This window comes from Elephantulus edwardii, unplaced genomic scaffold, assembly GCF_000299155.1.
Source record: "Elephantulus edwardii isolate Elephantulus edwardi_28Jun2011 unplaced genomic scaffold, EleEdw1.0 scaffold00096, whole genome shotgun sequence".
NCBI lineage: Eukaryota > Metazoa > Chordata > Mammalia > Macroscelidea > Macroscelididae > Elephantulus > Elephantulus edwardii.
Window position 1 is genome coordinate 8,017,149 of NW_006399846.1, and position 26,565 is coordinate 8,043,713.

A 26,565-nucleotide genomic window follows, 5' to 3' on the forward strand; every position below is an offset into this window, starting at 1 on the left:
GTAGATTGTTGATAGATCTTCCACCAATCTTGACCTCACATTTCTCCTCATAGAGCCCAGCCTCCCTAATAATCTGTTCTGCATACAGGTTGAAAATCTGTGGCTGCTCCATGTGATTCACTGTCTCTAAAAACCTGCTGGTGGGTCAGCTATGCGTTGACACTGGCTCAATGGCACAGGAGCAGAGCTGCTTAACCACTATGCCAATAACCAGTTACTTGCTATACACAATTCAACTGCTCTGGAGACACAAAAGTATCAAAATCTATGGTTGAGAGCCAATGGTCCAGATAAGTGCCCCCAACTCTTGGATTGTGAATCCTGAATGAGAGAAAGACAGTCTGGAATTGCAGGAAGGAAAAAAGAATCCACAGTCCATCAAACACTGGAGTAGATCAAATAAACAGCCTGTTTTACATTCACACTACTGTTTTTCAGATAAATATGAGTATCACCAACGATATACAGTGAGTAGGAATTAACAGTAGTTAAATCAGCTTGCTGAACATTCAACAGCTTTGCTGAAATCATAGTAGCCCTTTATTATCATGTGTTTTGGTAGTTAAGAATGACTGAAAGTACAATCTTAATATGGATAAAGACTCTAGTATACATACAGAGTGGAGTGGTGAGAAGCAAGCTTTCCAGTTATACGAACGGCCAAGGCAAAAAAGTGGACAAAGAACAGCAACATGACATTACTCAAGGTTTCTCAAAGTGAGGTCAGAGGCCTCCAGCATGGAACTCTCCAGGGGCTGCTGATCCAATTCTCTAGGACCGTAGTGAGTCTTGGAGTGAGCTCAGGTTTCAGTTTGGGAATCATAATAAATGGTTTAGATTACATTCTTTAAAAAAAAAAACAAACCAAAAAACATGAGTACTGGGACCTGGTAAAAAAATATTTCCAAGAGATCTTAAGAGAATTGGGAGACAAAGACTTGTTTGGATGTCAAGACCATGCATAGATGACGCAATCCCAGCCTAGAATACAGCAACTATGACGTCCGGCCCCAATTCATACTCAGTCATTTTCCTGGTCACCGGAGGGAACTGTGCTGACAAGTCTAGACTTAGAGATAAGCTTCAGAGGCAGCATGGGATTCCCCAGATCAGTGAGTCTCTGTTGTTTTTCAAAAGCCCCTAGAGGGTTTGAGACTTGAAATCAGGAAGAGGATGGCCTTTGCTAAAGTAATATCCAATTATATAATGAAAGTATTCTGTTTATTAGGCTTTCAAGAGATCTGAAAATATCACTAATCTTTTCTGTGATGCAGCTATTGGAAGCTCTCAAATATAGACAGAGTTTTAAAAGATAGTTTCTTGGTAATTGCTTCATATTAGAAGAAATAGATAAACTGTTGATTAAAATGAGAATGAATGTAAAGTCTCATTAAAATGATGTGACAATATTTAGGAACAAGACTTTTCTCTCTCTGTCATTGCCATTGGGATGCACCACTAATCATTGATCCTCCAACAGGTTCTCATAGGCCATCAATCACATGGGAGAAGACTGTCCATCTTTGTCCCATGGAACAGTTGGTAGATTCAAACTGCTTGCCTTTGGGTTGGCAGCACAACTCCTTAATCACTAGGCCATCAGAGCTCCCTTCTTTTCTATAGGAAATTTAAAAAAAAAAAACCAAACACCCAAACAATCCCACAAAACAAAACAAAAACCCCACCCCAAAATCTAAATGAATAACAACCAAATTAACTTTTAAGAGTTTTATAAGGGATACTGTCCCTTTCTCATGGATAGGAAGACTCAATAATGTGAAAATAACAATACTACCAAATGCAATTTACACGGTCAATGCAATCCCAATACAAATATCAATCCCATTCTTCAATGATGTGAAAAAAAGCAATCTCCAATTTAATTTGGAATGGAAAGAGGCCCAGAATAAGCAAAGCACTCCTTAAGAGGAGAAACAAGGTAGGAGGCATCTCACTCCCTGACTTCAAAACCTACTACATTGCCGCAGTGGTAAGACAGTGTGGTACTTGTACAATGACAGACACATAGATCAATGGAATAGAATTGAGAATCCAGAAATCAGCCCATCTACCTATGGTCAACTGATTTTTTAAAAGGAGATAAAATCAGTCAAGTGGGGAAACGACAGCCTTTTAAACAAATGGTGCTGGCAAAATTGGAAAACTATCTGTAGAAAACTCAAGCAAGATCCACACCTCACTCTATACACAAAAACCAACTCAAAGTGGATCATGGACCTAAAACTAAAACCAAGGACTATAAACTTCATTAAAGAAAAGCTGAGAAGAACTCTAGAAGCCCTAATCCACAACATAAACAGTCTGCCAAGCATCCTGAGAACCTACAACCAGGAGAGGATAAAATAGATGAATGGGACCTTCTAAAAATCAAACCCCTATGCACATCCAAAAACTTCTCTAACAGAGTAAAAATGGAAGCCACAGAGTGGGAAAAAATAATTTGGTAATGACATGTCAGACAAGTGACCTATATCTAGAATTTATAAAACACTCGAGCACCACAACAAGAGAAGGATAAACAATGCAACTGCAAAATGGGCACAGGATATGAGCAGACACTTCACCGAAGAAGGCATTCAGATGGCCAATAAACACCTGAAGAAATGTTCAAAATCCCTAGCTCTAAGAGAGGTGCAAATCAAAACTGCTATCACACTCCAGGAAGGATAGCAATATTTAACAGAACAGCAAATAACAAATGCTGAGAAACTGGAACCCTTATTCACTGTTGGTGGGAGTGTAAAGTGGTGCAACCACTACAGAAGGCTGTAGGGCAATTTCTCAAAAAATTGTAAATAGAAATACCATTTGACTCGGCAATTCCACTACTGGGAATATACCCTAAAGAGACCATAACTGCCATCCAACAGATATATGCACATCCACGTTTACTGCAGCTTTGTTCACAAAACAAAGAGTTGGAAACCACCCAAGTGCCCATCAACAAATGAATGGATAGAGAAGCTCTGGTATATTCACACAATGGAATACTATGCTGCTTTGAAAAACAAGGCACTCATGAAATATTCTACAAAATAGATGACGTTGAAGGACTTTTATGCTGAGTGAAATATCTCAAGTCACAAAAGGACACATATTGCATAATGTCACTGTTGTAAAATGGAACTAACATTGGGGTTGAGGGCAGACTAAGAAAGAGGGGATAAATAATGTATACTGCATTGAAACAGATGAGGGAGAGAACTGTTTAAAAATGATATATGATTAGGTATTATTATCATGACAAGAGTCCAGAATGAAGGCTTCATAGTGGAGTGGACTTGGAGCAAGGGATTGTATAAAAATGAAAAAAATTTTACTTTTCAAAGAGAAGAGCAAATTTGGGGGAGAGGGCTGGGCAGGGAGAAAAATGCAACAATGAATGAATGGAAATCCAAAGTCTCTGTAAATGTTCATTAAAATTAATAATAATTAAAAAAATATGTAAGGGATATTGAAAATTCTATGTTAAAGATGTCATTTACCTGGAGGAACAAGTAGAAATCAATAATTATCTAACAAGAAGCAGTATGTAGAACTCTTAAAGCCCTGGCTCAGGGGCATAAGTCAATAAGACAAGCTGGTTCATCAACTAGGCAATTAACTCAAATAGCTATGAACACAGGACTTGAAGCCAAACAGACATTTAATTCCAGCTCTACCTCTGACCAGACGTCACTGTAGCATAGAGGTTAAAGAGCTTCCATTTAACTAACAAGTCAGTTGTTTGGACACACCAGCTATCTATGGGAGGAAAGTGTGACAATCTGCTTATTAATGATTGTTGCTGTTGTGTACCATCGAGTCAGAACCACCCAGAGCTGACCCTCCATGGGTTTTCAGACAGTAAATCAATTGCATGGAGGAGAATGCCCATCTTTCTTCCACAGAGCAGCTAGTGGACTTGAACCATATGCCTTTGGGGATTGAAGCACAGCTTCTTGCCACTAGGTCTCCAGATCTCCCTAAAGATTAAAGCCTTGGAAACTGTATCAGGCAGTTTTATCCTGCCTTTTTGGGGGTGTTATGAGTCTGGATCAATTTGTGAAGGGATAGCAAGATTATCTCTGTGCCAATAGTCTGGTCAGTATTTCAGACATGGGATAAATGATTTAACTCTTTAGACCCTGATTTTCTCAAATAATGATAATAATGGTACTCTGTGGAGCTCTGGTGGCTTTAGTGGTGCGGGTCTGAGCTTCCAACACAAAGGTATGCAGTTCAAATCAATCTACCAGCTGTTCTGTGAGAGAAAGACAAGCAATCTCCTCTGGTGCAATTTACTGCCTCTGAAAACTGACTCGATGGCACAGAACAATGCTTCATAGATACTCTCCATTGAGTTTCCCAGATGTAAATGTTTAGATGAAGATACCACCTTGCCTTTCTCCAGTGAGTGGCTGGTGGATTTGGGCTATTGACTTTTTGGCTAGCAGTCTGTTGTGTTGGAACTGACTCAATGACTATAGGGAGAAGTTACTCTTCATTCAAGGAACCCTAGCGGCTTAAGCACTGTATTGAAAGATAAGCTGTTCAAATCTACTGGTTATTGTTGTTGTGTACCATCAAGTAGGAACCGACCCATAACTAACCCTTGGTGTGTTTTCAGAGGCTGTTAATCACACAGGAGGAGGATGCCTATCCTTCTCCTGCCGAGCAGCTGGTGGATTTGAACCATGTGCCTTAGGGGTTGCAGTGCAGCTTTTGCCAGTAGAACACCAGAGCTCACTAGTCTCTCCGAAAGAGGAAGATGAAGCAGTCTGCCTCTGCAAAGGTCCACTGCCTCAGAAAGCTCTGTGGGCAGTTCTGCTCCATCCTATGGTACTTCTGTATTTGGAATTAACTGGATGAGAGTAGGTGTGGTTTTTGTTTCTGTTCCCTACCCTCTCTTATAGGTACAGATGATCTGAGTAAGGTAAGAATGTGGATCTCACTATCTGGTATAGAGTAAGCACGGATGCATGTTAATGATTATTGTTACTAGTATTTGCCTACTTTCCATCTAAACCAAAGATTTTCAGTAATGTCTAGATATTCACAACATTTAGAAAGGGTGCTTTCTCTTTAAGGGGAGAAGGAGACATGTTGAGGAGTGATAACTTGAGAGTTTAAATTCTGTGTATTCTTCAATCCTCTCTTCTGATAGTAACCCTTCTCCAGGGATTCTCTCCAATTCCCAGTTTCCCATAGCAGGTATATTTTGCCTATACAGTACATTTCTCCAACTCATTACATTCTGCCTTAAATTTTGTTTTACTCCTCTCATTTACACAAACACCATCTCTCAAGCCAGACCATCAATTTCTCCTGAGTTCAGTTCATGTTATACACTCTCCCTGTTTCTCAGAGCTTGACACATAGTAGATACAGGGTAGATAAACAAAAGGAAGAGCAAGCAAGTATATAGATCACGAGCCATTGCTTACTTCTTCTTCCCTCTCCTAATGATGATGATGAAAACAATCACAATCAATGGAACAATAAAAGCTTCTGGATACTGAGTGCTTGCTGTGAAGGGAACTCTTTGAAACCTGTCTTTATCCTTAACAACTTCATATGAGCATATGTGCACTAGGTGGCTGCTGGGAGAATTGCAAATAAGAGACCATAGGATACTTTGCAAGCTCCTGATCATTCCCTGATTGTATAGTGGTTAAAAGCTTGACTTAACTTAAAGGCTGGCACATAGAACCCACCAGTCACATCTTGGGAGAAAGACAGTGTGGTCTGCTTCTATAAAGATTACAGGCTTGGAAACTGCATGGGGCAGTTATATGGCATTAATTATAGTTCTAAATTCTTATAGCACTCTTCCCAATTCTTCCCTGTAATTCTTGTTTCCGTTCGTCTTTCTGTCATATCCATTCTTATCTTCTGAGCTTTCTTTCTTGGAAAATAATACAGTTTAGGTCTTGGATGATAGCTGCTCTAGGGAGTAAATAACTGGTATTATGGTTCACTTTATAAGCTTGTCTAATGTTTGATTGAAACTTAAACCCAAGTTCTAATAAAACTACTTCCAGGCTCAAAGGGGGACTAAGCACCATGAACTCAGGGTTTTTACCAGTCTCTGATAATGTTTGTGATTTTGAGGTTCCCCTCCCCCTCAAGTTTCTCTTGTTTTGTCCAAGACCCTCTACTGTCATTACTTTTAGAGTGGTGGGTAGCTGTAGCCAGGCACCACCTAGTTCTTCTGGTCTCTGGGTAGTGAAATTCAGAAGGTCATGAAGTTCATTGGTCCTTTGGATTGTTTCTGTATATAATTGACTTTTCTTTTTTCCTCTTCTCTGTTATGGGCAGAGAGATTAGTAGCTGCACCTTTGATGGCCTTTGGTAACGTTTGTAAGATCTCAGACACTACTCAGCAAAGTGGATGTGGACTATGCTATCCTAGTTGATCTTGATGTCGCCTCCAAATATAGTTCTGAGGCACTAGAACTAGCAGCTTATTTTCTCAAGGTGTTTGGTTATGATTAGAAAGTTTACATAATTGTGCTGCCTGTGGGCTCAACCATATATAGGGATATATTTATAGTAGATAAAGTATGTATGTAGAGCTATCATCTGACAAACCTTCATACGGTAACAAGTCCCTTTTAACCATCCATATCTGTTCATTATGCTTGTGTGCCTACATATCCGCTTGTAGATGAGAGTTTGTTGTTAGAGTGCAAGGTTATGCATGGAATAATATTTACCTGTGATGTCTGTATCTCTTGTGCACCAGGGGTCTCTGATAGGTTCCTCTAAAGACAAACTTTTTATGACCAAAGCCCACACTTAAAAACATATATCACTTTATCACTTTTCAAATAACACACACACACACACACACACACACACACACAGAGATAGAGAGAGATATGCATATACACACAAACATCCATGTATGCAGGCATATTAAAGACTTTGGTGAAGCAATGTTTATGTCTGTGCGTACACGTGGGTGTGTGCATGTGCGTACGCGTGGGTAAGGTTCCCTAATGTGTGTTTTTTCTATTTTATTCTTCCATAAAAATATAATGACTATGAGGATATGTAGAAATTGGAACCCTTATGTATTGCTAGTGGGAATGACAAAAAGTACAATTATTTTAGCAAATAATTTGACAATTCTGCAAAACGTTAAAAATAGAGCTATTCTACAACCTAAAAATCCCTAGGTACATATTCAAGGAAAAAAAAACCTGAAGTATACAGCCAAGAAAAATGATGCACATAGCCATGTAAAAACTTGTACACAGAAACATTATTCAAAATTCACCAAAATGTGGAAGCAACCCAAATGCCTATCAGCTGATGAATGGATAAACCATATGTCCTATACTCAAATTCTGGAATATTATTTGGTGATGAAAAGGGATGATGCTCTATAAATGCATGAATTTTGAAAACATTATACTAAGTGAAAAAGTTTAGTCACAAATGATCACATATTATATGATTCTACTTATATTAAATGTCCAGAAGAGTCAACCTACAGGGATAGAAAGTATATTTAAGGTTGCCTAGGGCTGAGGGGTGGGCAGGAGGCACTGGTGGCCTAGTGGTAAGGAGTTGCACTGTCAATCCAAAGGTATTGTGATTTGAATCCAGAAGTTGCTCCATGGAAGAAAGCTGTGCAATCCCCTCTTGGGTGATTTATTCTCTCTGAAAATCTATTGGAGGGTCAGCTATAAGTCAACCTTAGTTGTCTGTTTCTGACTAGACAGCACATAACAACAGGGCTAGAGGGAATGGAAAATAGGTATGGGCTTTCTTTTTGGGGTGAAGAAAATGTTTACATCTAGACTGTGGAAATGGTTGCATAACTGCAAATACACAACAGAACCATTGGATTGCACACTAAAACCCAGAACTGCATGGTATGGTATGAAAATGAAATCTCAATAAAAGTTTTACAAATAATGCAACAGGGTTGCAAATTACTGTCTCAGAGAACTTCATCAACTCCCTTCTCTTGTCTGTTCTCTCCATGAGAACCATGCTTTACCTGGGAAGTTTGGAAGACTGCAGTCCTTGAGTGGGAAGACAGACAGACAGATGAGAAGGGGTTAAAGGTGTGGACAGAGGACTGAAAGCCATCTGTGGATATATATAATAATAATAATGGATATGATAATATCCATTATTCTTCACTAGTTGAGAAATCTTGGTTTCATTTATATCAGCAATGTGCCCAGCTAAAGGCTGCATTTCTTACCCCTACCAGCTAGAGGAAGAAGCACTGATGGCTGAGTGGTAAGGAGTTGTGCTGCCAACTAAAAGGCACACAGTTCCAAACCACTGGCTGCTCCACAAGAGAAAGATGGGCAATCTCTTCCCATGTGATTTACTGCCTCTGAAAACACACTGGAGGGTCAACTACGTGTTGGTTCGATTCAATGGTACTTAACAAGCAGCACCTGCTAGAGGCAGACACTGAGCTTTTGGGTGAGATTTCTGGGAGAGCTCAGTTAACAGGCTGACTGGCCAGAGTGAGTGCCTCAGGTGTATTTTTGGCTTTTTCCTTCTTCCTGCCTCTAATTCAAGCTTGGGATCCTGGGAATGAAAGTAAGCATTGGGGTGCTGGGTCCCTGAGGCTTGGGATACCTACCTGTGCACTTCTTCTATGAGACAGAATAAATCCCATTGATTAAACTACTAAATTGGCTCTCTAATAATAGTGGCCCAAAGAATTTCTAGAAGCTATCCCCAAACCCACTGTTGAGTCGATTGCAACTCAAGATAACCTCATGTGTTATACAGAACTATGCCATGGAACTTTCTTGGCTGTAATTTTTCAGAATCTGATTGCCAGGACTTTCTTCCACAGTACCACAAGGTGAGTATCAACACTCAAACTTTAGCAGCTGCATATGAACCATGAACATGATTGCAGGCCCTTCTAAAAGGGAATCATCAAAAAGAAGAAAAATGCTCTTCTTTTGATTTGAGGATGTTCATTTCAAGAAATAGCAGCAACTCCCCCCAGATCATTCTAGCTCCCTCATCTTTAGGAAGAACTTCTCCTGGGCCCCAACTCCACAGAGACGTGTTACCTTGTGATCTTAAATATCCTCAGTAGTCGGACACATCTCAGCACAGAGATGCCCAAAGGGGACATGATCTTGGTCTCCACCAGGATGGTCTCCAGGATGCCCCCGCACACGATGAAGCAGTCGAAGCGGTTGAAGAGGGACACAAAATAGGCCTGCAGACCCAGGCTGTACATCTTGAGCAGCATCTCAGCTGTGAAAAGGGCCAGCAGTGCCTTATTGGCAGTATCTGGCAGGTCCAGAAGAGAAGGTGGGACCCAAGTCAGGGTAGGAGAGGAATGCAAAGAGAGGAGGGGGAGGAGAAAGCAAGCACAAATAATTATCACCATCTGAGGCAAGGAAAAATGATTCCACCCTAAACCCAATAAGCAGTCCTCCCACCCAGGACATCTTTCCCATTCACCCCTAGGCCTAGCTAAGGCTCTGATGATAAGATTATAACGTCTATAACAATAATCGTAAGTCACATTAACTAGTAACCAATTGCCACTGAGTTGTCTTTGACTCGTAGCAACTCTGTGTGAGAGAGTAGAACCGTGCACCATAGATTTCCAACGGCTGTTATTTCAGAAGAAGATTGCCAGGCCTTTCTTCCAAGGTGCCACTTGTTACTGTCAGGTGCTGTCGAGTCAGCTACGACCCACACCAACCCTATGAACAACAGATCTGAACCCTGCCTCATCCTGTGCCATCTTCACAATCTCCTGCATGTTGGAGACCACTGGTGCAGTCACTGAGTGCCAATCCACCTCGTTAAAGGTCTTCATCTCTTTCCTAGCATGATGTCTCTGTCCAAGGACTGGCTCCAGGAATCAAGATTCCTCAAGTGAAGGAGAAGGAGCCACTGAGTGGTGTCAACCCCCTGACCTCTCTGCCATCAAGGGTAACAAGGTCCTTCTAAAGTCTTGCCTTCTTGACTCCAAGCACAATTTTGGTGAAGATGCAATATTATTATCATGCCTGTTTTTCAGAGCTGAGGAATCAAATTCAGAGAGATTACTAATCTACCTTAATCCATCAGACACAAGTGAAAGCCAGGCTCTCTGAGTTAGATTTCTTCCCTACTGGACCCAATGTGCTCCCAGGATGATGGAACACAGCCTGAAGCCAGGGCCATGTTGTCTCCACTTCCAGGAGATACTAAGACATAAACTAGTGAGTTCCTCTTCTTGAGGTTCAGGGAAAAGTGAAAGACCCTAACTACCCCCTCCCCCGACCCCAGGATAGTTCCTTGTGCACAGGCTGCTGTTTTTTACTCTTATTTGTCTGTCAGTGTACCTCATGCTCAGATGCTCTGGAAAAGCCCACCGAAGGTACTTAAAATTCATTCTGTGATGTCAGCAGTCAGGGGAGAGATAGACTGTGGCTCATGTCCTGGTCACCTGGACACATGGGGACACTAGGGCAGGCAGATTGTGTGTGCCAAGCCAGGTGAGCCAAGTCTGTTCACAACACGGTTACACATGCTGGAGGGCCCGAGAGCAGCGAGACCCTTGTTGTGCCCAGCACAGCTCCTGCCAAGAGCCATGGCTGTCGGCCACTCCCTTGTCCACTTCTGCCTACGGTTATCCCCTTCCTGGGGTTCAGGGATGACTTCGTGAGAACAAAATAGGACAGAGCCCGGGGTCGACTCTCACCTTGGACTTCCGTGAGCCAGTGGGGCTGGTTATAATGCTCTGAAGCAATGGTGAGTGTGTTGAGGAATACCAGGAAAATCACGAGCCAGTAGAAAACGTTAGACTTGACCGCAGCACGGCACTTTCTTCTGCAGAACCGATTCCACCGGCGCCAGTAGCGACTGCGAGGGGGAAGGAGAGAGGATGGGTGGGAGTGGTAAAATATCAGATGCTCTTGACTTGCAACTCACCTCGGTGCCTTCCTTCCAACTTGTGACTGCTCTGGAGCAGAGCAAGCCAATGATGAGGAGACAGCGCTGCCCATCCAATGGGCTGGCTCTGACACTTCCAATTAGTTCTATTATCTTGAATACACTCCTGATATTCTCTGAATAGCACCATCCTCATAGGGTTTTTGTGGGGTTTTGAACAATACCATATAATGTCTCTGGCATAAAACTAAAGGCCCTCAATAAATGGAAAAGAGTTTTATTATCTAATAATGGCATTAGCATTAAGAGTGTTATTAATATCAGTGGTAGTGGTCATAATAGACTTGTTCATGGCAATCACTTTCACAACTTCATCTCTCGCAGGTACCAACCACATCAGGCACTTCTCATGCCTTCTCTCTACCCTTTTACTAACTCAGCAGAGCAGATAATGTGTTTCAAATGTGTCGAGGAGGAAACAAAGCTCAGAGAAGATGAGTAACTTAATCAAGAATCAATTACATAGCAGTGTTTTGCTCTTGTCCCATACTCCATGCTGTTCAAGCCAGAAAATATAAAGGTTAAGAATATATGTCAGAGGTTCTTTGCTTCTTCAGAATCTTTTGAGAATTTGAGGAATGTGTAGACCTCCTGGGCAGAAAAACAGAAACATTCACACATACATGCACCTTTCACACATAAATTCATGCACTCCATGGTTCCCAATGTTCAGTCATGGCCTAATGAGCCTCTGCTTCCATAGCTGGGAAACTTTGTCAATGATTCTCCAGCCTGGATGTTCCCGGGAGAACTATAAACAACCAACCAACTCACTAGCACTCAGAAACCAATTTGCTCTGAAGCCAACTAAATCTGTTCTTTGGGAGTGTAACTTAGTCCTAGGAATTTTTAAAGCTCCATCAATAGGTCTAATATACAGCTATGGATAAGAAGCATTATCTTGGATAATCTCCTAGGATTCTGTGATTCTTTGATGGAGGGGTTTGCAGCTTGATGCTCATGTCATCCTCTTGAGATAGAGAACTCGTATAGTTTCTACGGTATGACTTGGGTGGCCATAAATTTATTTAATAAATGGCTACACTGTGCAAAGGAGACAATAATGCTGGAGAAGAATTCTGGAGGCAGCATACAGAGTCATGCTAAGGACTTTGAGAGGCAGACTAACATGATTGTACTTGAAAATCCAACTAGCCACTACTGACCAACTCTGTCAACTTCTCGATCAGGGATGGCAGGACATGCTCAGACATCTGAGTTAGGGGAAAAGAAGACACTGAATTGGGAGTAGTTTTAGAGGTCAAATCATCAGGACTATGACTTTGATTGACTGTATGTAGAGGATAATAGAGAAAGATATGGAAAACATTGCTAAAATTTCTAGCTGAGTAACTAGTTAGTGTGACACCTTTAATCAAGGTAGATACAGAGGAGGAGAAGCAGGCAGAGCAGCCAGGAGGAGGAAGATGGTGATTTATCTTTGGAAATGCTGGAGCACATCATGATTGTCGAGATATTCCCCAGGCAGTTGAAGATGGAGCTCTGTTTGGGTAGCAAACAAGGTGAGAGAGACAAAGGGGAATCTTAGAGCATGAGTTGTTTATGAGCATCTGTCTCTTTCAAGAAAATGACCTCTTTTTCACAAATCTTCCCAGTCTAGATGGACACACCTCTAAATAAGCCTGCGGGACTTGCCTTAGAGCAGTCTTTCAAACCTTACACTGCTACCCATTAGTAGGTCATGAAATCTATCTAGTAGATCCTGATGGTCAATGGAAAGGAAAAAGGAAGAGAATAAAGCAGAGCAGAATATAAAATTCCAGTGTGCGGCATAATATAAAATATAAAAGCAAGATACAGAAGTGTTTTATTTTTTAAAACAAAACTTGTTTAAGGTGAGTGTGTGTGCACGTGTGTGTGTATGTCTGGGTACATATTGTTTCAAGATATGATATGTACTTATTATTGTGGATTGTAGTTAAAAAAGGGCAAAAGATCATGAAAATTGGTGTTCCACTTTGGGGTTTGATACTGCAAATTAGAGTTCACAGCATGAGTCTGTGACTTCCATCCTCTGCTCAGGGACAATCACAAGGTCTTCAAGATTTCCTCGGTAGGGTGCCTTGATGGAGCAGAATTCTGTTTGTGTGAAAATGTAATTCTGCATGTGACAGATCTATCTGCGTTCCCTGGGTTAAGGAATACGATATGCAGTGAGGCTTAAAGTGGGCCAAGTATTTTACAAGTTCTGCCCATCAGCCTACGTGCCTTCTTCCAGAGAAGATATGGCAAAAATCACCACCAGGATGTTAGCTAATCCTTGACCCAGTGTGTTCCAAACAAACAAACAAACAAACAAACAAACAAACAAATGCCATTAAGTCAATTACAACTCTCCAACTCTATCGGTTGCAAAGCCCTGTGACTCTACCAGGTTTTCTTAGCTGTAGTGTGTATGGTGGTTGACCTCTGGGTCCTTTTTCTGTGGTGCTGCTGGCTGCGTGAAAACTGTTAACCATTCGGATAGTAGTCTAATGCACACCCAGCAGTTTGTCCCACATAAAGACCTCCAGGATGGTAGGGACAACTAGAATTCAGAGTTACCAGGGACGTAAACCTCTGTACCTTTTAAATTTCAATTTGAGAGCACGTGACTTCATCTGTATTTCAGCTCTGTCATTTTCCTACTTTTGGGGTGTCATTTTTCTACTATATTTCTTCATAGTTTGGGCAAATCTCTGTTACCATTCCCCCCCCTAAAATCTGTTATAAGTGAAGACTTCATTAAGAAAGGGTTTTATTGCCGTTGTTATAATTTCTTTTTCCTTTCTCTTGAGAATGTAGAATTTGGTTTACAGAACACAGGAGAAGGAGATTCATTTGTGTAGTGCTTTTTTCTTATTGGATCCTTACTTTAAGTATTTGAGCCTCAACAATGAGGAACAAATCTTTACACAGGACATCTACTACATGAGAGAATTCACTACAAACAGAAGAAATGCCCCTGAGTCAGAAACCTATGAACTGCAAACACTTTTGGATGCTAGTATCCTCTAGAATATCCTGGATGAAAGCAAGGATGAGGGAGGGCGAGACAAGTGTAACAGCAATGAGGGAAGTCCCATGTGAGCTGAAGCTGCAGGGAGCCCCTCGAGTTTGCCAGAGCTCAGCATTGAGGGGTCTGCTCTTCGCAAGGCAGGGCTCTCTTTCTTTCTTGATATTGTGATTATTAACATTGTAGAAAAAAAATGCCAAACCCAAACCCTACAGCTATCTAGTAAAAAAACACCACCTACTGCTATTGAATGCTATTTCAACTCACAGAATCCCTTCTCCAGGTTTCATGGGAGGAAGACTGCTCATCTTTCTCTTGAAGAGGGGCGGTAGATTCGAACCACTGATTTTTCACATTAACATTGCAGAGACCTTTTTATGCCCCTGGAGAGTGAATTTTCAGGACCGTTTCATACCCAATTGTAAACAGCTTATGTTGTAGTCTCAAAGAACACATTTTAGATACAATTTTACATTAGAGAATTACTGTTAACTTTTATGTAGAGTTAAGTTCTCAATCTTGCTCCCTTTTACAGTATAAAAGAACAAGCCTGGCATTAGATTAACACGGGCACTTGGTTAGGTCTCTCATTCTCCACGTTTGGAGCAGTGGCTGTGGTGCCACTTGGTCAGGGCTGTCTTGTGGGTCTGTGAGCCCTTGAAGGAGTGAGTGTGACAGGCAGGATGGCACCCCATTAGATCAAGCTGCTCCTGGGTACAACCATTCACGGAGTCACATGGATTTGGGCTGGGGTGGGGGTGGGGTAATTACTATCCAGGGAAAGTATTTAAAGATAATTACACACCTCCTACTCTTCAAAATATAGCTGTGCTTGACAACTGGTTTCCTGGCAACGCTTCCTACTGTATAATAAATGTAATAGTTTATTAGAATGTGTAAATTTATTTGTGTGTTTACATATTCATGGAGGATATAGAAATTAAATGATAAAACAGGGAGGAGAAATTTGCCTGCTACTCATGTTCCTTTCACATTAAATGGAAAAGTGCTTGCTCTAGAAATAGAACCTTCCATATGTAGACACAGGAGAGGAGGATAAATATGAATGCTCCTAATCTACTTCTCTAAACTTCACCACCAGTGTATTCTCACGGGCAACCCCTACTCTTTCACCTTTGGGTTGTCTTGGCCCTTTCTCAGTGTTGGGATTTGTCCTCGTCGTCTTTCAGCCTATGTGGAATGTCCTTCCACCGACCAGGATCTCCACCTTCTGTGATTCTGTCTCTGTGTCCTTCCATGACTATAAGGTCAGCTCAAGATCCTGCATGACAAATTCTTCTAGTATCCCCAGCCCTAGAACTTCTTTAGTATATATTCCATGCAATACTCATTTTAGTTATGCGTTCAGGAAATACGTAACATTCATCACAGGTTAAATAACTGGATATTCAACAGTTAACACAATGGACACAACTTAGCTGCATAAGATTTTTATAGAGGTGCTCACTGGTGAGACAGTAATGATAAGAATTGTGCTTGGCATTACGTTGGGGATTAATACAAGTGTGGCTGGAGCACACCTAAGGGCATCTTCGTTGGTCTTAGAGCAGACCGAGGTTGACTAATTGTTTTTAAAATGTTGAGGTGGTTTTTGCTTCCCCAATAAAATAATATGATTCTTGAAGGAAAAGGAATGTCTCATACTTTGTTCAAAACCTATAGTGCCATCTCACACAATAAGAGAACTTTGGTGATAGCATGGTTGAGCTATCTGGTTGAACTTGAAGACAAACTCTGCACAAACTTATTAACATTCTGATGACAGGGCTTTAAAGCCCTCAGCCTCTTATGACCCAGCGATGTGGGTGGATAGTGATGAGAGAGCAATGCTCTTGACGTAGCTGACAGTAATCAAGAATAGTGGACAAAGTAAAAATGGTGAACATTAAGGCTCTTACAAGTTGGTAGATGAAATCTCCATCTTGAAAAGAACTGAGGGCAAACAACTTGGAAAATAATTCTAAGTAACTAACTTAAAAGTGGACTGCTGGATATTGGGCCAATTAGAATTTATGCCTTGTTGCTATGGCATGGCAGAAGGAGATATTGGAGACATATTTCACTGGTATGACAGTGTTCTTAGTATTATAACCTTATGGGCTTCACTTCAGAAAGTGAATTCACCTCTGTAAAGTCAAGGGACGGAAATCTCAACTGCACAGGTTCTCTGACTAATCCCTTCACACTGCTAAAGACTTTTCTCTTTGTTCCATAATTACTTCAGTTCTATTCTGAGCAGTGAGTTCCAGATGTTAAAAAATGCCTTATTTAACTAATTCCTCAATGCAGAGATTGGTTTGATATTGTTCTGATATTCTAAGTTAACCAATCTGCCAAGTTACTGTAAAAGCTCCATTCTTACATTGCTTGTAAGAAAGTTGTTTATTTGTGTTGTTCAGTTTTTAAATTATAACAGGTCAATTGAAGATTAAATATTCTGGCTACAATGACAAATATTTACATAATAGCTAAAGTTCTCTCTCTCTCTCTCTCTCTAATCTGTTGAAGTCTTAACCCATAAGACTTGACCCATAAATATGACCCAGGTCAGAAATATGATTTTCCTTTTTATGTTAATGAGGCCATACAAGTGTGGTCTGGATCCTAAACCTCATCCTTTGAGTGGTGTCTTAACATAAAAAGACAGAACAGACACCAAGAGAGACAGATAAAAACGAGGAGATGCCATGTGACAATGAAAGCAGGTGCATTTATACATAACAAAGGAAAACCCAGGATTGCCACAGACACTAGAAACTGGGAGAGAGGCCCATCAAAGGAATTAACATAGCTGAGACTCTGATTTAAGACTTTCAGCCGCCAGAACTGTAAGAAAATGAATTTCTGCCCTTTAACGCCCCACCTAGTTTTCACTATTTTGTTGCAGCAGCACTGGGAAACTAAGATATCTCAGGGCTAGACAGTTTGCAAAATCACAAAGCTGAGTGGAAACTCCAGGGGTTTAGGGTCACCATTGTTCTCTCTTCTTCAGATGCACAATTCATGCCATAGAGCACTGGGTAAGAATGTCCCAGAGGCTTCTGGAGGACTTCCCGATGAGGGCAAATCTATACAGCTATGTAATTCTCTCTTCCCTCCAGATCATGTTCATTTAGTCACTCGTCACTCACTTCCATGTAATGAGAACATTTTAAAAATGTTTTCAGATGTATTTTTATATACCTTCACTCTTAGGTTCTGCAGACTTCATACTGCTTGGGGACTGTTAAAAGTTGGGAACAGAGTGTTTGGCTGTTAGATTAGATATTTGAGGAACTTTCTTTTTATTCTTTTTTTCTTTGAGTAACTTTCAAGCCTATTGTCTCTTAAAGGAAGAGTACTCATTATTCAGCAAATGTATATTAAATTCCAATTACATCCAAGGTACTTCTTCAAATACTGTAGATAATAGAGGCAAAAGCCAAGTGTTTTTGAGAGAGAAAATTATTTTTTTAAAAATTTGTAAACTAAATAAACTAGTAGAAAATAAAGAAAAATTATAGAACTCTCTTTCAATGTCAAAAGAGGTCTATACCCTATTTTGAGAGAATAAGGAAGGGGATATAATATGAGAATTGCCTATATAACATTGATAGTCAGTAGAATATGGGGGAAAGGAGTGAAAAGGTCAAATAGAAAGTCAGATGCCAGAGTCCCAGTTTAATTCCCAACCACTTGGAGGCCAAGTCTCAAGGTGTTACAGGGAGGTGTTTTAGAAATATCCATAGTCATGGGTCTAGAATGTTGCCTTCAGTGGGTGCAGCATCAAAGTGTCTGCCAGCTCTGGGGAAATTCCAGCCTTTAGCTTAGAGTTCTCTCCAGGGTGGTGCAGAGTCAATGATGGGGCCATCAATGCAGGGGTCATCATTCCTCACAGTTTGTTCATGGCATGCTAGGAACCTGGAAATTTCTATGACCTCAGCAGAGGTGTGGAGGTACTAAAGCTAGTGGACCAACAGAGCCTTAGGGTCCAATAATAAAGGTGGAGATTTCAAGATCAGAGGCAACTTTTATGACTTCATGGACTGGTATGGTGGATGCCCATCAAATGAACTGCAGCAGATAACAGTCCTGGAAGCTACCACATGATAGAGAAAACCAAGGGTCCAAAGACTCAAAAGGTTCAAGGACCAGTCTTCACCAAGCCCTTTTTACTTCCTGGAATCTTGAACACCCTCACCTCCATTTATCCAGTTCTCATCCTAGTAAGTGCATGAGGAAAAGGAGATTTAGACACTACAAATTTTATCTTAAAGGATTAGTTAATATACAGCTTTAAGTAAAGGATAAAGTCATAAAGCCTTATTATAACTAAATGTCTCAATAAAACTCAGTTCTTGCTGAATTAAATTATCGGCTTTTTAATTTCTTACCTACCTACCTGCTTTGGGATTCCATGTTTACCCTAGTTGTATTCAACAGAATCAATGTGTCCTTTTCACAAGTTCCTGTCAATTAGCCACTTTAATTGTTAGAACTAACAAGAATTTCCCCCCCCACTCTTGATAATTAAGTCAGGATGTTGAAAAAGAAACACTCCAAGAAAAGGAAACTTGATACAATTGTCTTTTTCTATAAAGTGACTCAAGTAATATTTCTTTATGACTAGTACATAATAAAGAGAATTAATTGAAAGGGTCTGAGAGTGGGTCTTATCTAAAGTTATCTAATAAGTTATTTCTGGGAAATGAGGTCCAGGTACCAGAATGGTTATAAGACATTTCTTAAGATATCTGTTGAAATTTATTTAAATTATCAACCAGAGATGTGTTATGATCCCATCAGGATGGGTATGTAACTATGCTTGAAAACCTCTGTAATTTGTTCCTGAAATCAATCACAGTGATCCTTTAAACCCAAATACTCAGTCAAAACCCATTTCCAGCCTCTAAGCCATCTTCCTTTTGACTTGAATCAAAGACTAACCAGTCAAACAACTGTATTATAATTTCTTTGTTCTCTGGAGTATACATTATGCCTTTGTTGGAAGTTCTTTAATTGGAGTCATCACTTCTCATTTATATCGGCTGGTGTCTTTCTGTATGCAAATGTCCCTTTTCCTTTCTTTTCTGAGTAAATGCTCTTAGAGGAGTGCTTGTGGCAGAGTCTACAGAGAGTTACCCTGCTAACCCAAAGGCAGCCCTTACTGACATTCAAATTCACCAGTGAGCAACTTCCTCCTATGTCATTTACAGCCTCAGAAACTCACTGGCTAGTCTTAATTTCATTTTAAGAACTCAGTAGGGTGTTGTGCTTTTTGTGTGTGTGTGTGTGTGGTTTTTTTTTTTTTTTTAAATAATGCTAGTTAGACTAAACCTTTGTGTATTTATTCTTTTACTACATAATAGGTGAATAGAAAGAAGCAATATCGGATTGTTGTTGTTATTGTTATGTGCCATCGAGTCGCTTGCAACTCATAGCGACCCTATGTACAACAGCCCTAAACTCCTCTCTGCCCTGTGCCAATTGCACCATCTCCGATACACCCATCCCAATTGCCCCAGTCACTGAATCAATCCACCTCATAGAGTGCCTTCCCCTCCTGTGCTGTCCCTCCACCCTACCAAGCAAGATGTCCCTCTCCAAGGACTGGTCCCTCCTTACAACATGTCCAAAGTATGTTAGACGGAGCCTCAGAATCCTTGCCTCCAAGGAGCCACCTGGTTTGACCCTTTCCAGGATGAATCTGTTTGTTTTCCTAGCAGTCCATGGTACCCTCAATACTCTGCTCCAGCACCACAGCTCAAAGGCATCAATTCTCCTTCTATCCTCCTTAGTTGTTGTCCAGCTCTCTGATGCATAACAAGTGATTGCAAAGAAAAAGAAAACAACTGAAAATTGTTTGGTCTGTAAAAGATCAAAGAGCATAAATTCACAACCCTGCTACACATAGCCATCCATTCATTCATTCAACATTCACTGATTGACTCCACACTTTCCTCCACACTCCAAGTCATGGATTGCCTTAGCTAGTCTTCCCATAACTACATTTTTGGTGCCTACCCCTGAGGCATGCATAGACTAATGGAGGAAACCATTCTACAAACAATTAGATTGCACTATGGTAAATGTTAGATGCATGAACAGAACACTAGAGAATGGGGGTAGGAGAGTCTGCAGAAGTCATCATAGATTCAATATTATCTGATATACTTTTTTAACAAAATCTGAATTCTTTAGATGAAGACATGACGATATACAGATTCAGGCAAAGACAAAAAAAAAATTTAAACAACTGCAAGAAGTTCAATATGATTGGACCAAATATGTTCCACATGGCTGATGTGGAGAAGGGGAGGCTATAAAATCAAACTGGGGATTGAAGACCACTGGAGTCATGTGGAAGGATTATCTTAGTGTTCTATAAACGTGAAGCAGGTAACAAGATTCACATAATGTTTATCTTAGTTGAATTTCATTATATACATGATAGAGGCAGATTCAATTTTATAATCTCTTAGGAATGGTGTTGCCAAAAGGAATTATAGATAATTTAACAGATTGAATTATTTGCCTCCGTAAATCTAGCTCCATTTCTTGGAGCCTCCTATTGTTACTATTACTATTTTAAATTATGATAGATATAAACGTATGTAACAAAACAAATGCTATTTCAACTATCTCCACAGGTACAGTTCAGTAAAAATTCTGTTCATCATGTTGGTCAATCACCACAGTGAATCATTCTGAAATTGTTGACAGCCACACAAAACAAAAGCAGTTACTCCCTTAACAAAACACTGACTATTCTACTTCCACCGGCCAACTGGTAGATACTACCTTGAACCATCAACGAGGGTGGCAGAGGGTAGAGGTGGGGTGTGGGTGGAATGAAGAACATCGCGTATCTCACGTACCTGAACTTTGATTTGGAGATGCGGTGCCTGAAAGAGAAGAAGGAATCATTACCAAATAACATACGTGCATGTTCTTCCATTAAAAGATGTTTAGCAAGTCTAGGGCGGTTCAATGTTCCTTAGTAACAATATATGTGCACTGGAAGGATGTGGACTAGAAGGATACCACACATGTATTAGAACAACTTTGGATGGAGGAACCCTAGTCATCAGCATCTCCTTGTCTATGTGTGTATTTGAATGTGGAAGCAGAGAACTGGCCTGGCTGTTAAATCTACAAATTGTAATGCTACTAAGTATTAGTATTAGTATTAGTATTAGTATTAGTATTAGTATTAGTATTAGTATTAGTATAAGTATTCTCTCCTCGGGAAGGGATAAATAACACAGTGTTCTCAGATGATCAGGGTCTGCCCAGCACGTTCTACAAGGTCATGATATGAAGACCCAGGGTAGGAAAAGCTGTATCTTGTCTTACCTCTGGAGGGCGGGGGGGAAAGCCTTAGAAGGAAGGTATGTCTCTCTTGAAGATGAGAACATCTCATCAGTGGAAAAATCCTGGTCAGATGTGTCTGTACAGGAGCCTGGCCTAAACTAGGTTATGAAGTGAAGACAGAGCTTAAGGAGCCATTTGGAAATGAAGCCATAATAATATTGATCAAAGTGTTGTAAATGAGGCTTAAAGACATAGCCCAGGATTTTGCCAGGCATGTGAAGTCTGAGATTTGGGGGCAGAAGTGCAGAGTGGCTACCTTGATGGTGACTGTGTGAGGAATAGCTTCCCATTAAAGGCAGGCCTGTGGACAACCTGGTTTATACATGGAAGGTTAGGAGGCAGAGGCAGAGAAGAGCATCAGAGAGCCAAAACCAGATCTGATGGCACCACTCCATTCTCCATTTACAAAGGCTTTGGGACTGACAGAAAGGAGTGGTCATGAGAGGGATTTCAGGTGGAACAAGCAAGACTAAGACGGACCTGCAGAAGGACACAGCATGCAAAACAGAGCTGAAGGGACGGATCCAGATGCCGAGAGCAGGGAGGAGCAGAAGCTGGGGAGGCAGCTCAGGAGGCAATGGTGCCTGCTTGCATTGCTCCAGTTCTGCTCAAAGCGAGCTGTGTTCCAAAGGAAGAACACACCAACCCCTCTCGTTACTTTTTATTTAAAAAAAATTAAACCAGAAGATGTGACAGGTGGCAAAGCCATCGTGCATGAGATAATTATATCTCTGGGGCACTGAGGATCTGAGCCAAGTGCCTTTACTGCTCAGAACTGTTAACTAATAACCTTTTCCCACCCCCAAAGACTGCCTGCTAGGGCTGGAGGGCTTAATCACATGTTAACAAAGGGAGTGGGAGGGGGATTGGGCGCCAAATGCAGAATTTTATTTAGAGCCACAGTTTAATAGGGGAAACAAATGCTTCCCAGCTGCTAATTGGGTGCTGGGGAAATCCTGGGTGCCCTCCACTCCAGCAGGGCCATGCTGAGCTTGGGACCTTCCCTGAGATTGTCTCTCTGCCTCATTGTTAAACATAAACAAAAGGTGATGACCATCATTTTCTGTCCGGGTAGTCTGTCTCCACAGTCAAGCCCCAGCCCTGGCCCTGTCTCAGAAATGTTCCAGTGATTCTCTGGGAAGTGCCTTTCTATTGATACCATTTGTCTTTCCTTGTAAAGTTGTCTCTCACGCCAGGTTTTAAGTAAATGTGAGTTCCCAAATGGGAAACCTCAGTCTGAGTAGTCACTTCAGTCTAAGAAAGGGCTTCTGAGAGATAGACTCAAGGAAGGGTTAAGGATGGGTGTTTGAGAGGAAGTCCGAGTTCAAGCATGGTTATGGAGAATGAGGGTTGTTGGGTGTTTCCCCCCCCCCCTTAGATTTTAGCACATTCTGAGCAGGAGAAAATGGAATACGACCCTTTTCTTAATCATGCTATGGCTACTGTTCTTATCAATATGGATACTACACTTGTAACAAACTGATTTTATTGCTGTTCTCTGAGGGTCATGAGCATGAATTTGATTTCACTCGTTCTGAAACATTCCGCCTTTATATAAACTGGTAAATCTCTTCTACATAATCAACAGAAGTGTTAGTAACCATAATCCTTAAGAAGGTAGGAAGTATTACTCAAGTGGCATTTGTCTGAACACTAAGAAAAACCTTACGTCCTTAGAGAGCTGGGATTAGAATTCTTGTAGCGTGAAGACCTTGATTCTTCAGTATGCTTGTTATCTAGGGGAAGGCCACCTGCAGAAACCTACTTGAGGGAAACAGATAGACATCCCTCTTTCCCTCCTAGGTAGTCCTTCACCTCCTGGGTGGTGACCATTGGCCAGTGTTTGGAAAGCTGCTCGGCTCCAGTGAGAAAACCAGCTAGAGCACATGTGTTGGTGTAAGGAACCATGGTCTCACTCTACTCCTAGAGTCTAATTTACACAAGGCTGCATATTTATGACAAACACTCCCATCCACTGGCTTTTTTTAAAAATTTTTAATTTTAGTGAAGGTTCACAAAGAGATTGGTTTTCATTCATTCATTCTTTCATCCATGGTTTTTCTCCCTCCTCTTCCTCCAATTTTCTTTATAATGTTGCCCCATTCTAGGCTATTAATTGTCATATACATAATTTATAATCATCCACTCCTTTCAGATTGTCCTTCCTTTCACCCATTCCAGTCCAGTGTTCATTATTTATCCATTGTTTTCTGTGCCCCCCTCCATTATCGATCTTATTACAACAATGGGCTTTAATGTGGTATTTAGTCCTTTTGTGACCAAGATATTTTACTCAGCATAATGTCTTCCAGACTCATCCATGTTGTGTAGGGTTTTATAAGTTCACTGTCTTTTAAGCTGCTTCTAGTTCCTAAAATCCCTCAGAAAATCAGAGGTCTCCAGTTCCTCCAACCCATGAGGCTATTCTTTCACAGCTTGCTCAGGTTTCTTGGCTTTGCCCATCGTTATTATTCTAGTGAGGGCACAAATCGTGCCTGGTATGTTACGTTTCATTACTAAGGAGAACTTGGAGAAGAAAGTTAGTAATTAAAACACAAGACCATCAGAACAAGTCCACTTGGTTGGGTCCAAAGTTCATTCAACACAGAACATATTTTTTTTTCTTTCTTTTTCTGACCAGGTCTCCAAGACAAACCTTCTCCAAGATCATGGTTTTTTTTTTTTTTTCTCTGATATTAAAGTTCAGAGTTAGAGACAACCGCACAAATTCTTTCTTTTTTCTGTCAGTTACTCAGTTGCATTTGTCATTATTTGACAAATACATGCACTTTTGGGGAGCTATTTATATTTTCAGTCTCTACCCCCTTCTTACAGTAATGAGCACCATATGTTTACTACCTGCTGTGTGAAATACTATTTCCCTAACTTGTCCCAAATTTGCCTTTAATATATGTCAGATGGCACTGCAGTCAACCATCCACCATTCACGTCGACATGTCTGACTCAGCCTCGTTAACTCCATGACTTCATCACCACCCACAGCTATTATTACTAGGAAGGGTCAAGTCCTGGACCTTGTCATTACATAACATTGCTTCAACTCCTAGGTGCTGAACTGAGTATTCCACATCTCTGAACAGATCTTTTCCAGATCCTCCCAATCACTCACCCTCTTCCAAGACCTCTGATTAACACTAGACTTGATCCCTAGTTCACAGCTGGGCCCATCGTCATGTCAACAGTACCCTCAATGCCACGTAGACTGCCGCACCACCTGGGCCTTCTGTGAGGCTTGCATGGCTAAAGTCTCAACCTGGTTCAGATCACTGTCATGTTTTAGAGCTCCTAGGATCAGAGCCTGTAAAAAATATATCAAACTGTTCTTTGAGGCAGATTGCACATTTATGATGTCAGTTTCCATGGTGGCTTGGCCCTGCTCAGCAATCTTTTAGTGACCTCTCACTGACTCACAAGTTTGAATCATCTGTACTGTTTTTCAAGTTCCTATAAATTGCACTGGGAAAGTCAGCTGTGAGTGACCTCTCCAGAGTACTGAAGAGCAATGATGTCAGGCTGGAAACTAAGGTGTGCCTGATCCAGGCCATAGTCTTTGCAATTGCATGCTATGTGTCAGAAAGCTGGACAGTAGCTAGGGATGATAGAAAGAGAACTGATGCCTTTGAGCTCTGGTGCTGGAGAAGAGTGTTGAATATATCATGGAATGCTAGGAGAAAAAACAGTTTTGTCCTGGAAGGGGTGAAACTTGGCTGCTCCTTGGAGGCAAGGATTCTGATGCTTTGTCTGACATACTTTGGGCATGTTTCAAGGAGGGACCAGTCCTTGGAAAGGGATGTTATACTTGGGAGGGTGGAGAGACAGCCCAAGAGAGGAAGATCCTCAATGAGATGGATCAATTCAGTGTCTAGGGTAATGGCAGTAAGTGTGTCAGAGACAGTGAGGTTGGCACAGGACAGAGCAGGGTTTAGGGCTTTTGTACATAGGGTCGCTATGAGTCACAAGCGACTTGACAGCACATAACAACAACAACAACATGATGCACAACGATCACTTTCTGTGATGAGGTAACTGAGATAATTTCGCATGACTCCCCTTGCTAATTCTCTTCACTGAAGTTTTGAGGACTCTAGGCTTTGAGAGTTGGGAGGGACCCTTAGATATCACCCGGGTCTGTGGTTCCTGACTTTTAAGTTGTAGAGTGCTTCATTCATATGACATTTCACATGCAAATCAAATATAAAAAAGATGTTAAAGTGGTCTCCTTATGTCGTAGCCCTCGCAGGTGGTCCTCTGAACTCCAGGGCTGTACTGAGGGCACACTGCAGTCAATGGTGAGTCTAATTTTCCTGTTTCTTAGGATTGAAAATTAGAGCAGAGTGCTCCAGCCAAGGTCACACAACTAGTTGGTGGTTAACTTTGAACCCAGGACTCCTGAGGCCATGTCTATTTTTACCTAGTCTCAGAGGTTCTCAAGGGGAACTCCTGCTCCCTGTGTAAAGCCATGCCTTAAAGTTGTGTTCCTGAAAACTATTTTCCCTCTCCTTAAGCAATTTCTGCCTAAACTCACCTCCTTCCTCCCTGGCTTCTCCCTTACTGGCTTTTTTATTGTCTTAGTCTTCACTATGTTGGAAAACAATCCTTCACTTGTCTATCCTTCTTTCCTCTTAATATTGTCTAGTTTCCTCTTCTTCTTTTCCTGGTCTAATTTTTCTCCCATAGTTAATGTATTCTTGAGTCTACGAGAGAATGGCTCCAGAATACACAATGATCCATTCACTTCTTTCCAGCTCTACTATCATGACCCAGTTACCACCAGCACACTTGGGTAACTGCTACAGTTGCTTCATGTCCATTCCTGTTACTCTACTGGGCCCCTTTCTACTCATTCTCCATACATCAAAGTGATGTTTCTGGAATACAAACTAATTGCATAAATATCCTTACTCTGTTCAGTATACTTGAAGCCCTTCAAGGATTTCTTACACTGTTATCTCATAAAGCTCCACCCAACCTGGCTCAGTCTCTAATTTTATCTCCCTTACTCATCCAGGAAGAGTGCCAACTGTCATTACAAAGACAGAAGAGGAAGAAAAGACCAAAATGGATGTCAGAAGAGACTCTGAAGATTGCACTGGAGCATACAGAAGCAAAAGCACAAGGAAGAATTCAAGATACTAAAGAGCTGAACAGAAGATTCCAAAAGGCTGCTCGGAATGACAAAGCAAAATACTACAATGAAATGTGCGAGG

The 26,565-nt window shown here is 41.1% G+C and overlaps 1 protein-coding gene across 1 annotated transcript in view; it reads right to left on the reverse strand.

The window, feature by feature from the left end:
- CACNA1C (calcium channel, voltage-dependent, L type, alpha 1C subunit) overlaps positions 1–26,565 on the reverse strand; it is an 847,113-nt gene that overhangs the window by 202,874 nt on the left and 617,674 nt on the right. Inside the window, exons 11-13 of the mRNA XM_006891374.1 lie at positions 20,842–20,868; positions 10,697–10,857; positions 9,063–9,288 (exon numbers count right to left, since the gene is read on the reverse strand). Of these exons, the coding sequence (XP_006891436.1) occupies positions 9,063–9,288; positions 10,697–10,857; positions 20,842–20,868 (414 nt within the window). The remainder of the gene's footprint in view (positions 1–9,062; positions 9,289–10,696; positions 10,858–20,841; positions 20,869–26,565) is intronic.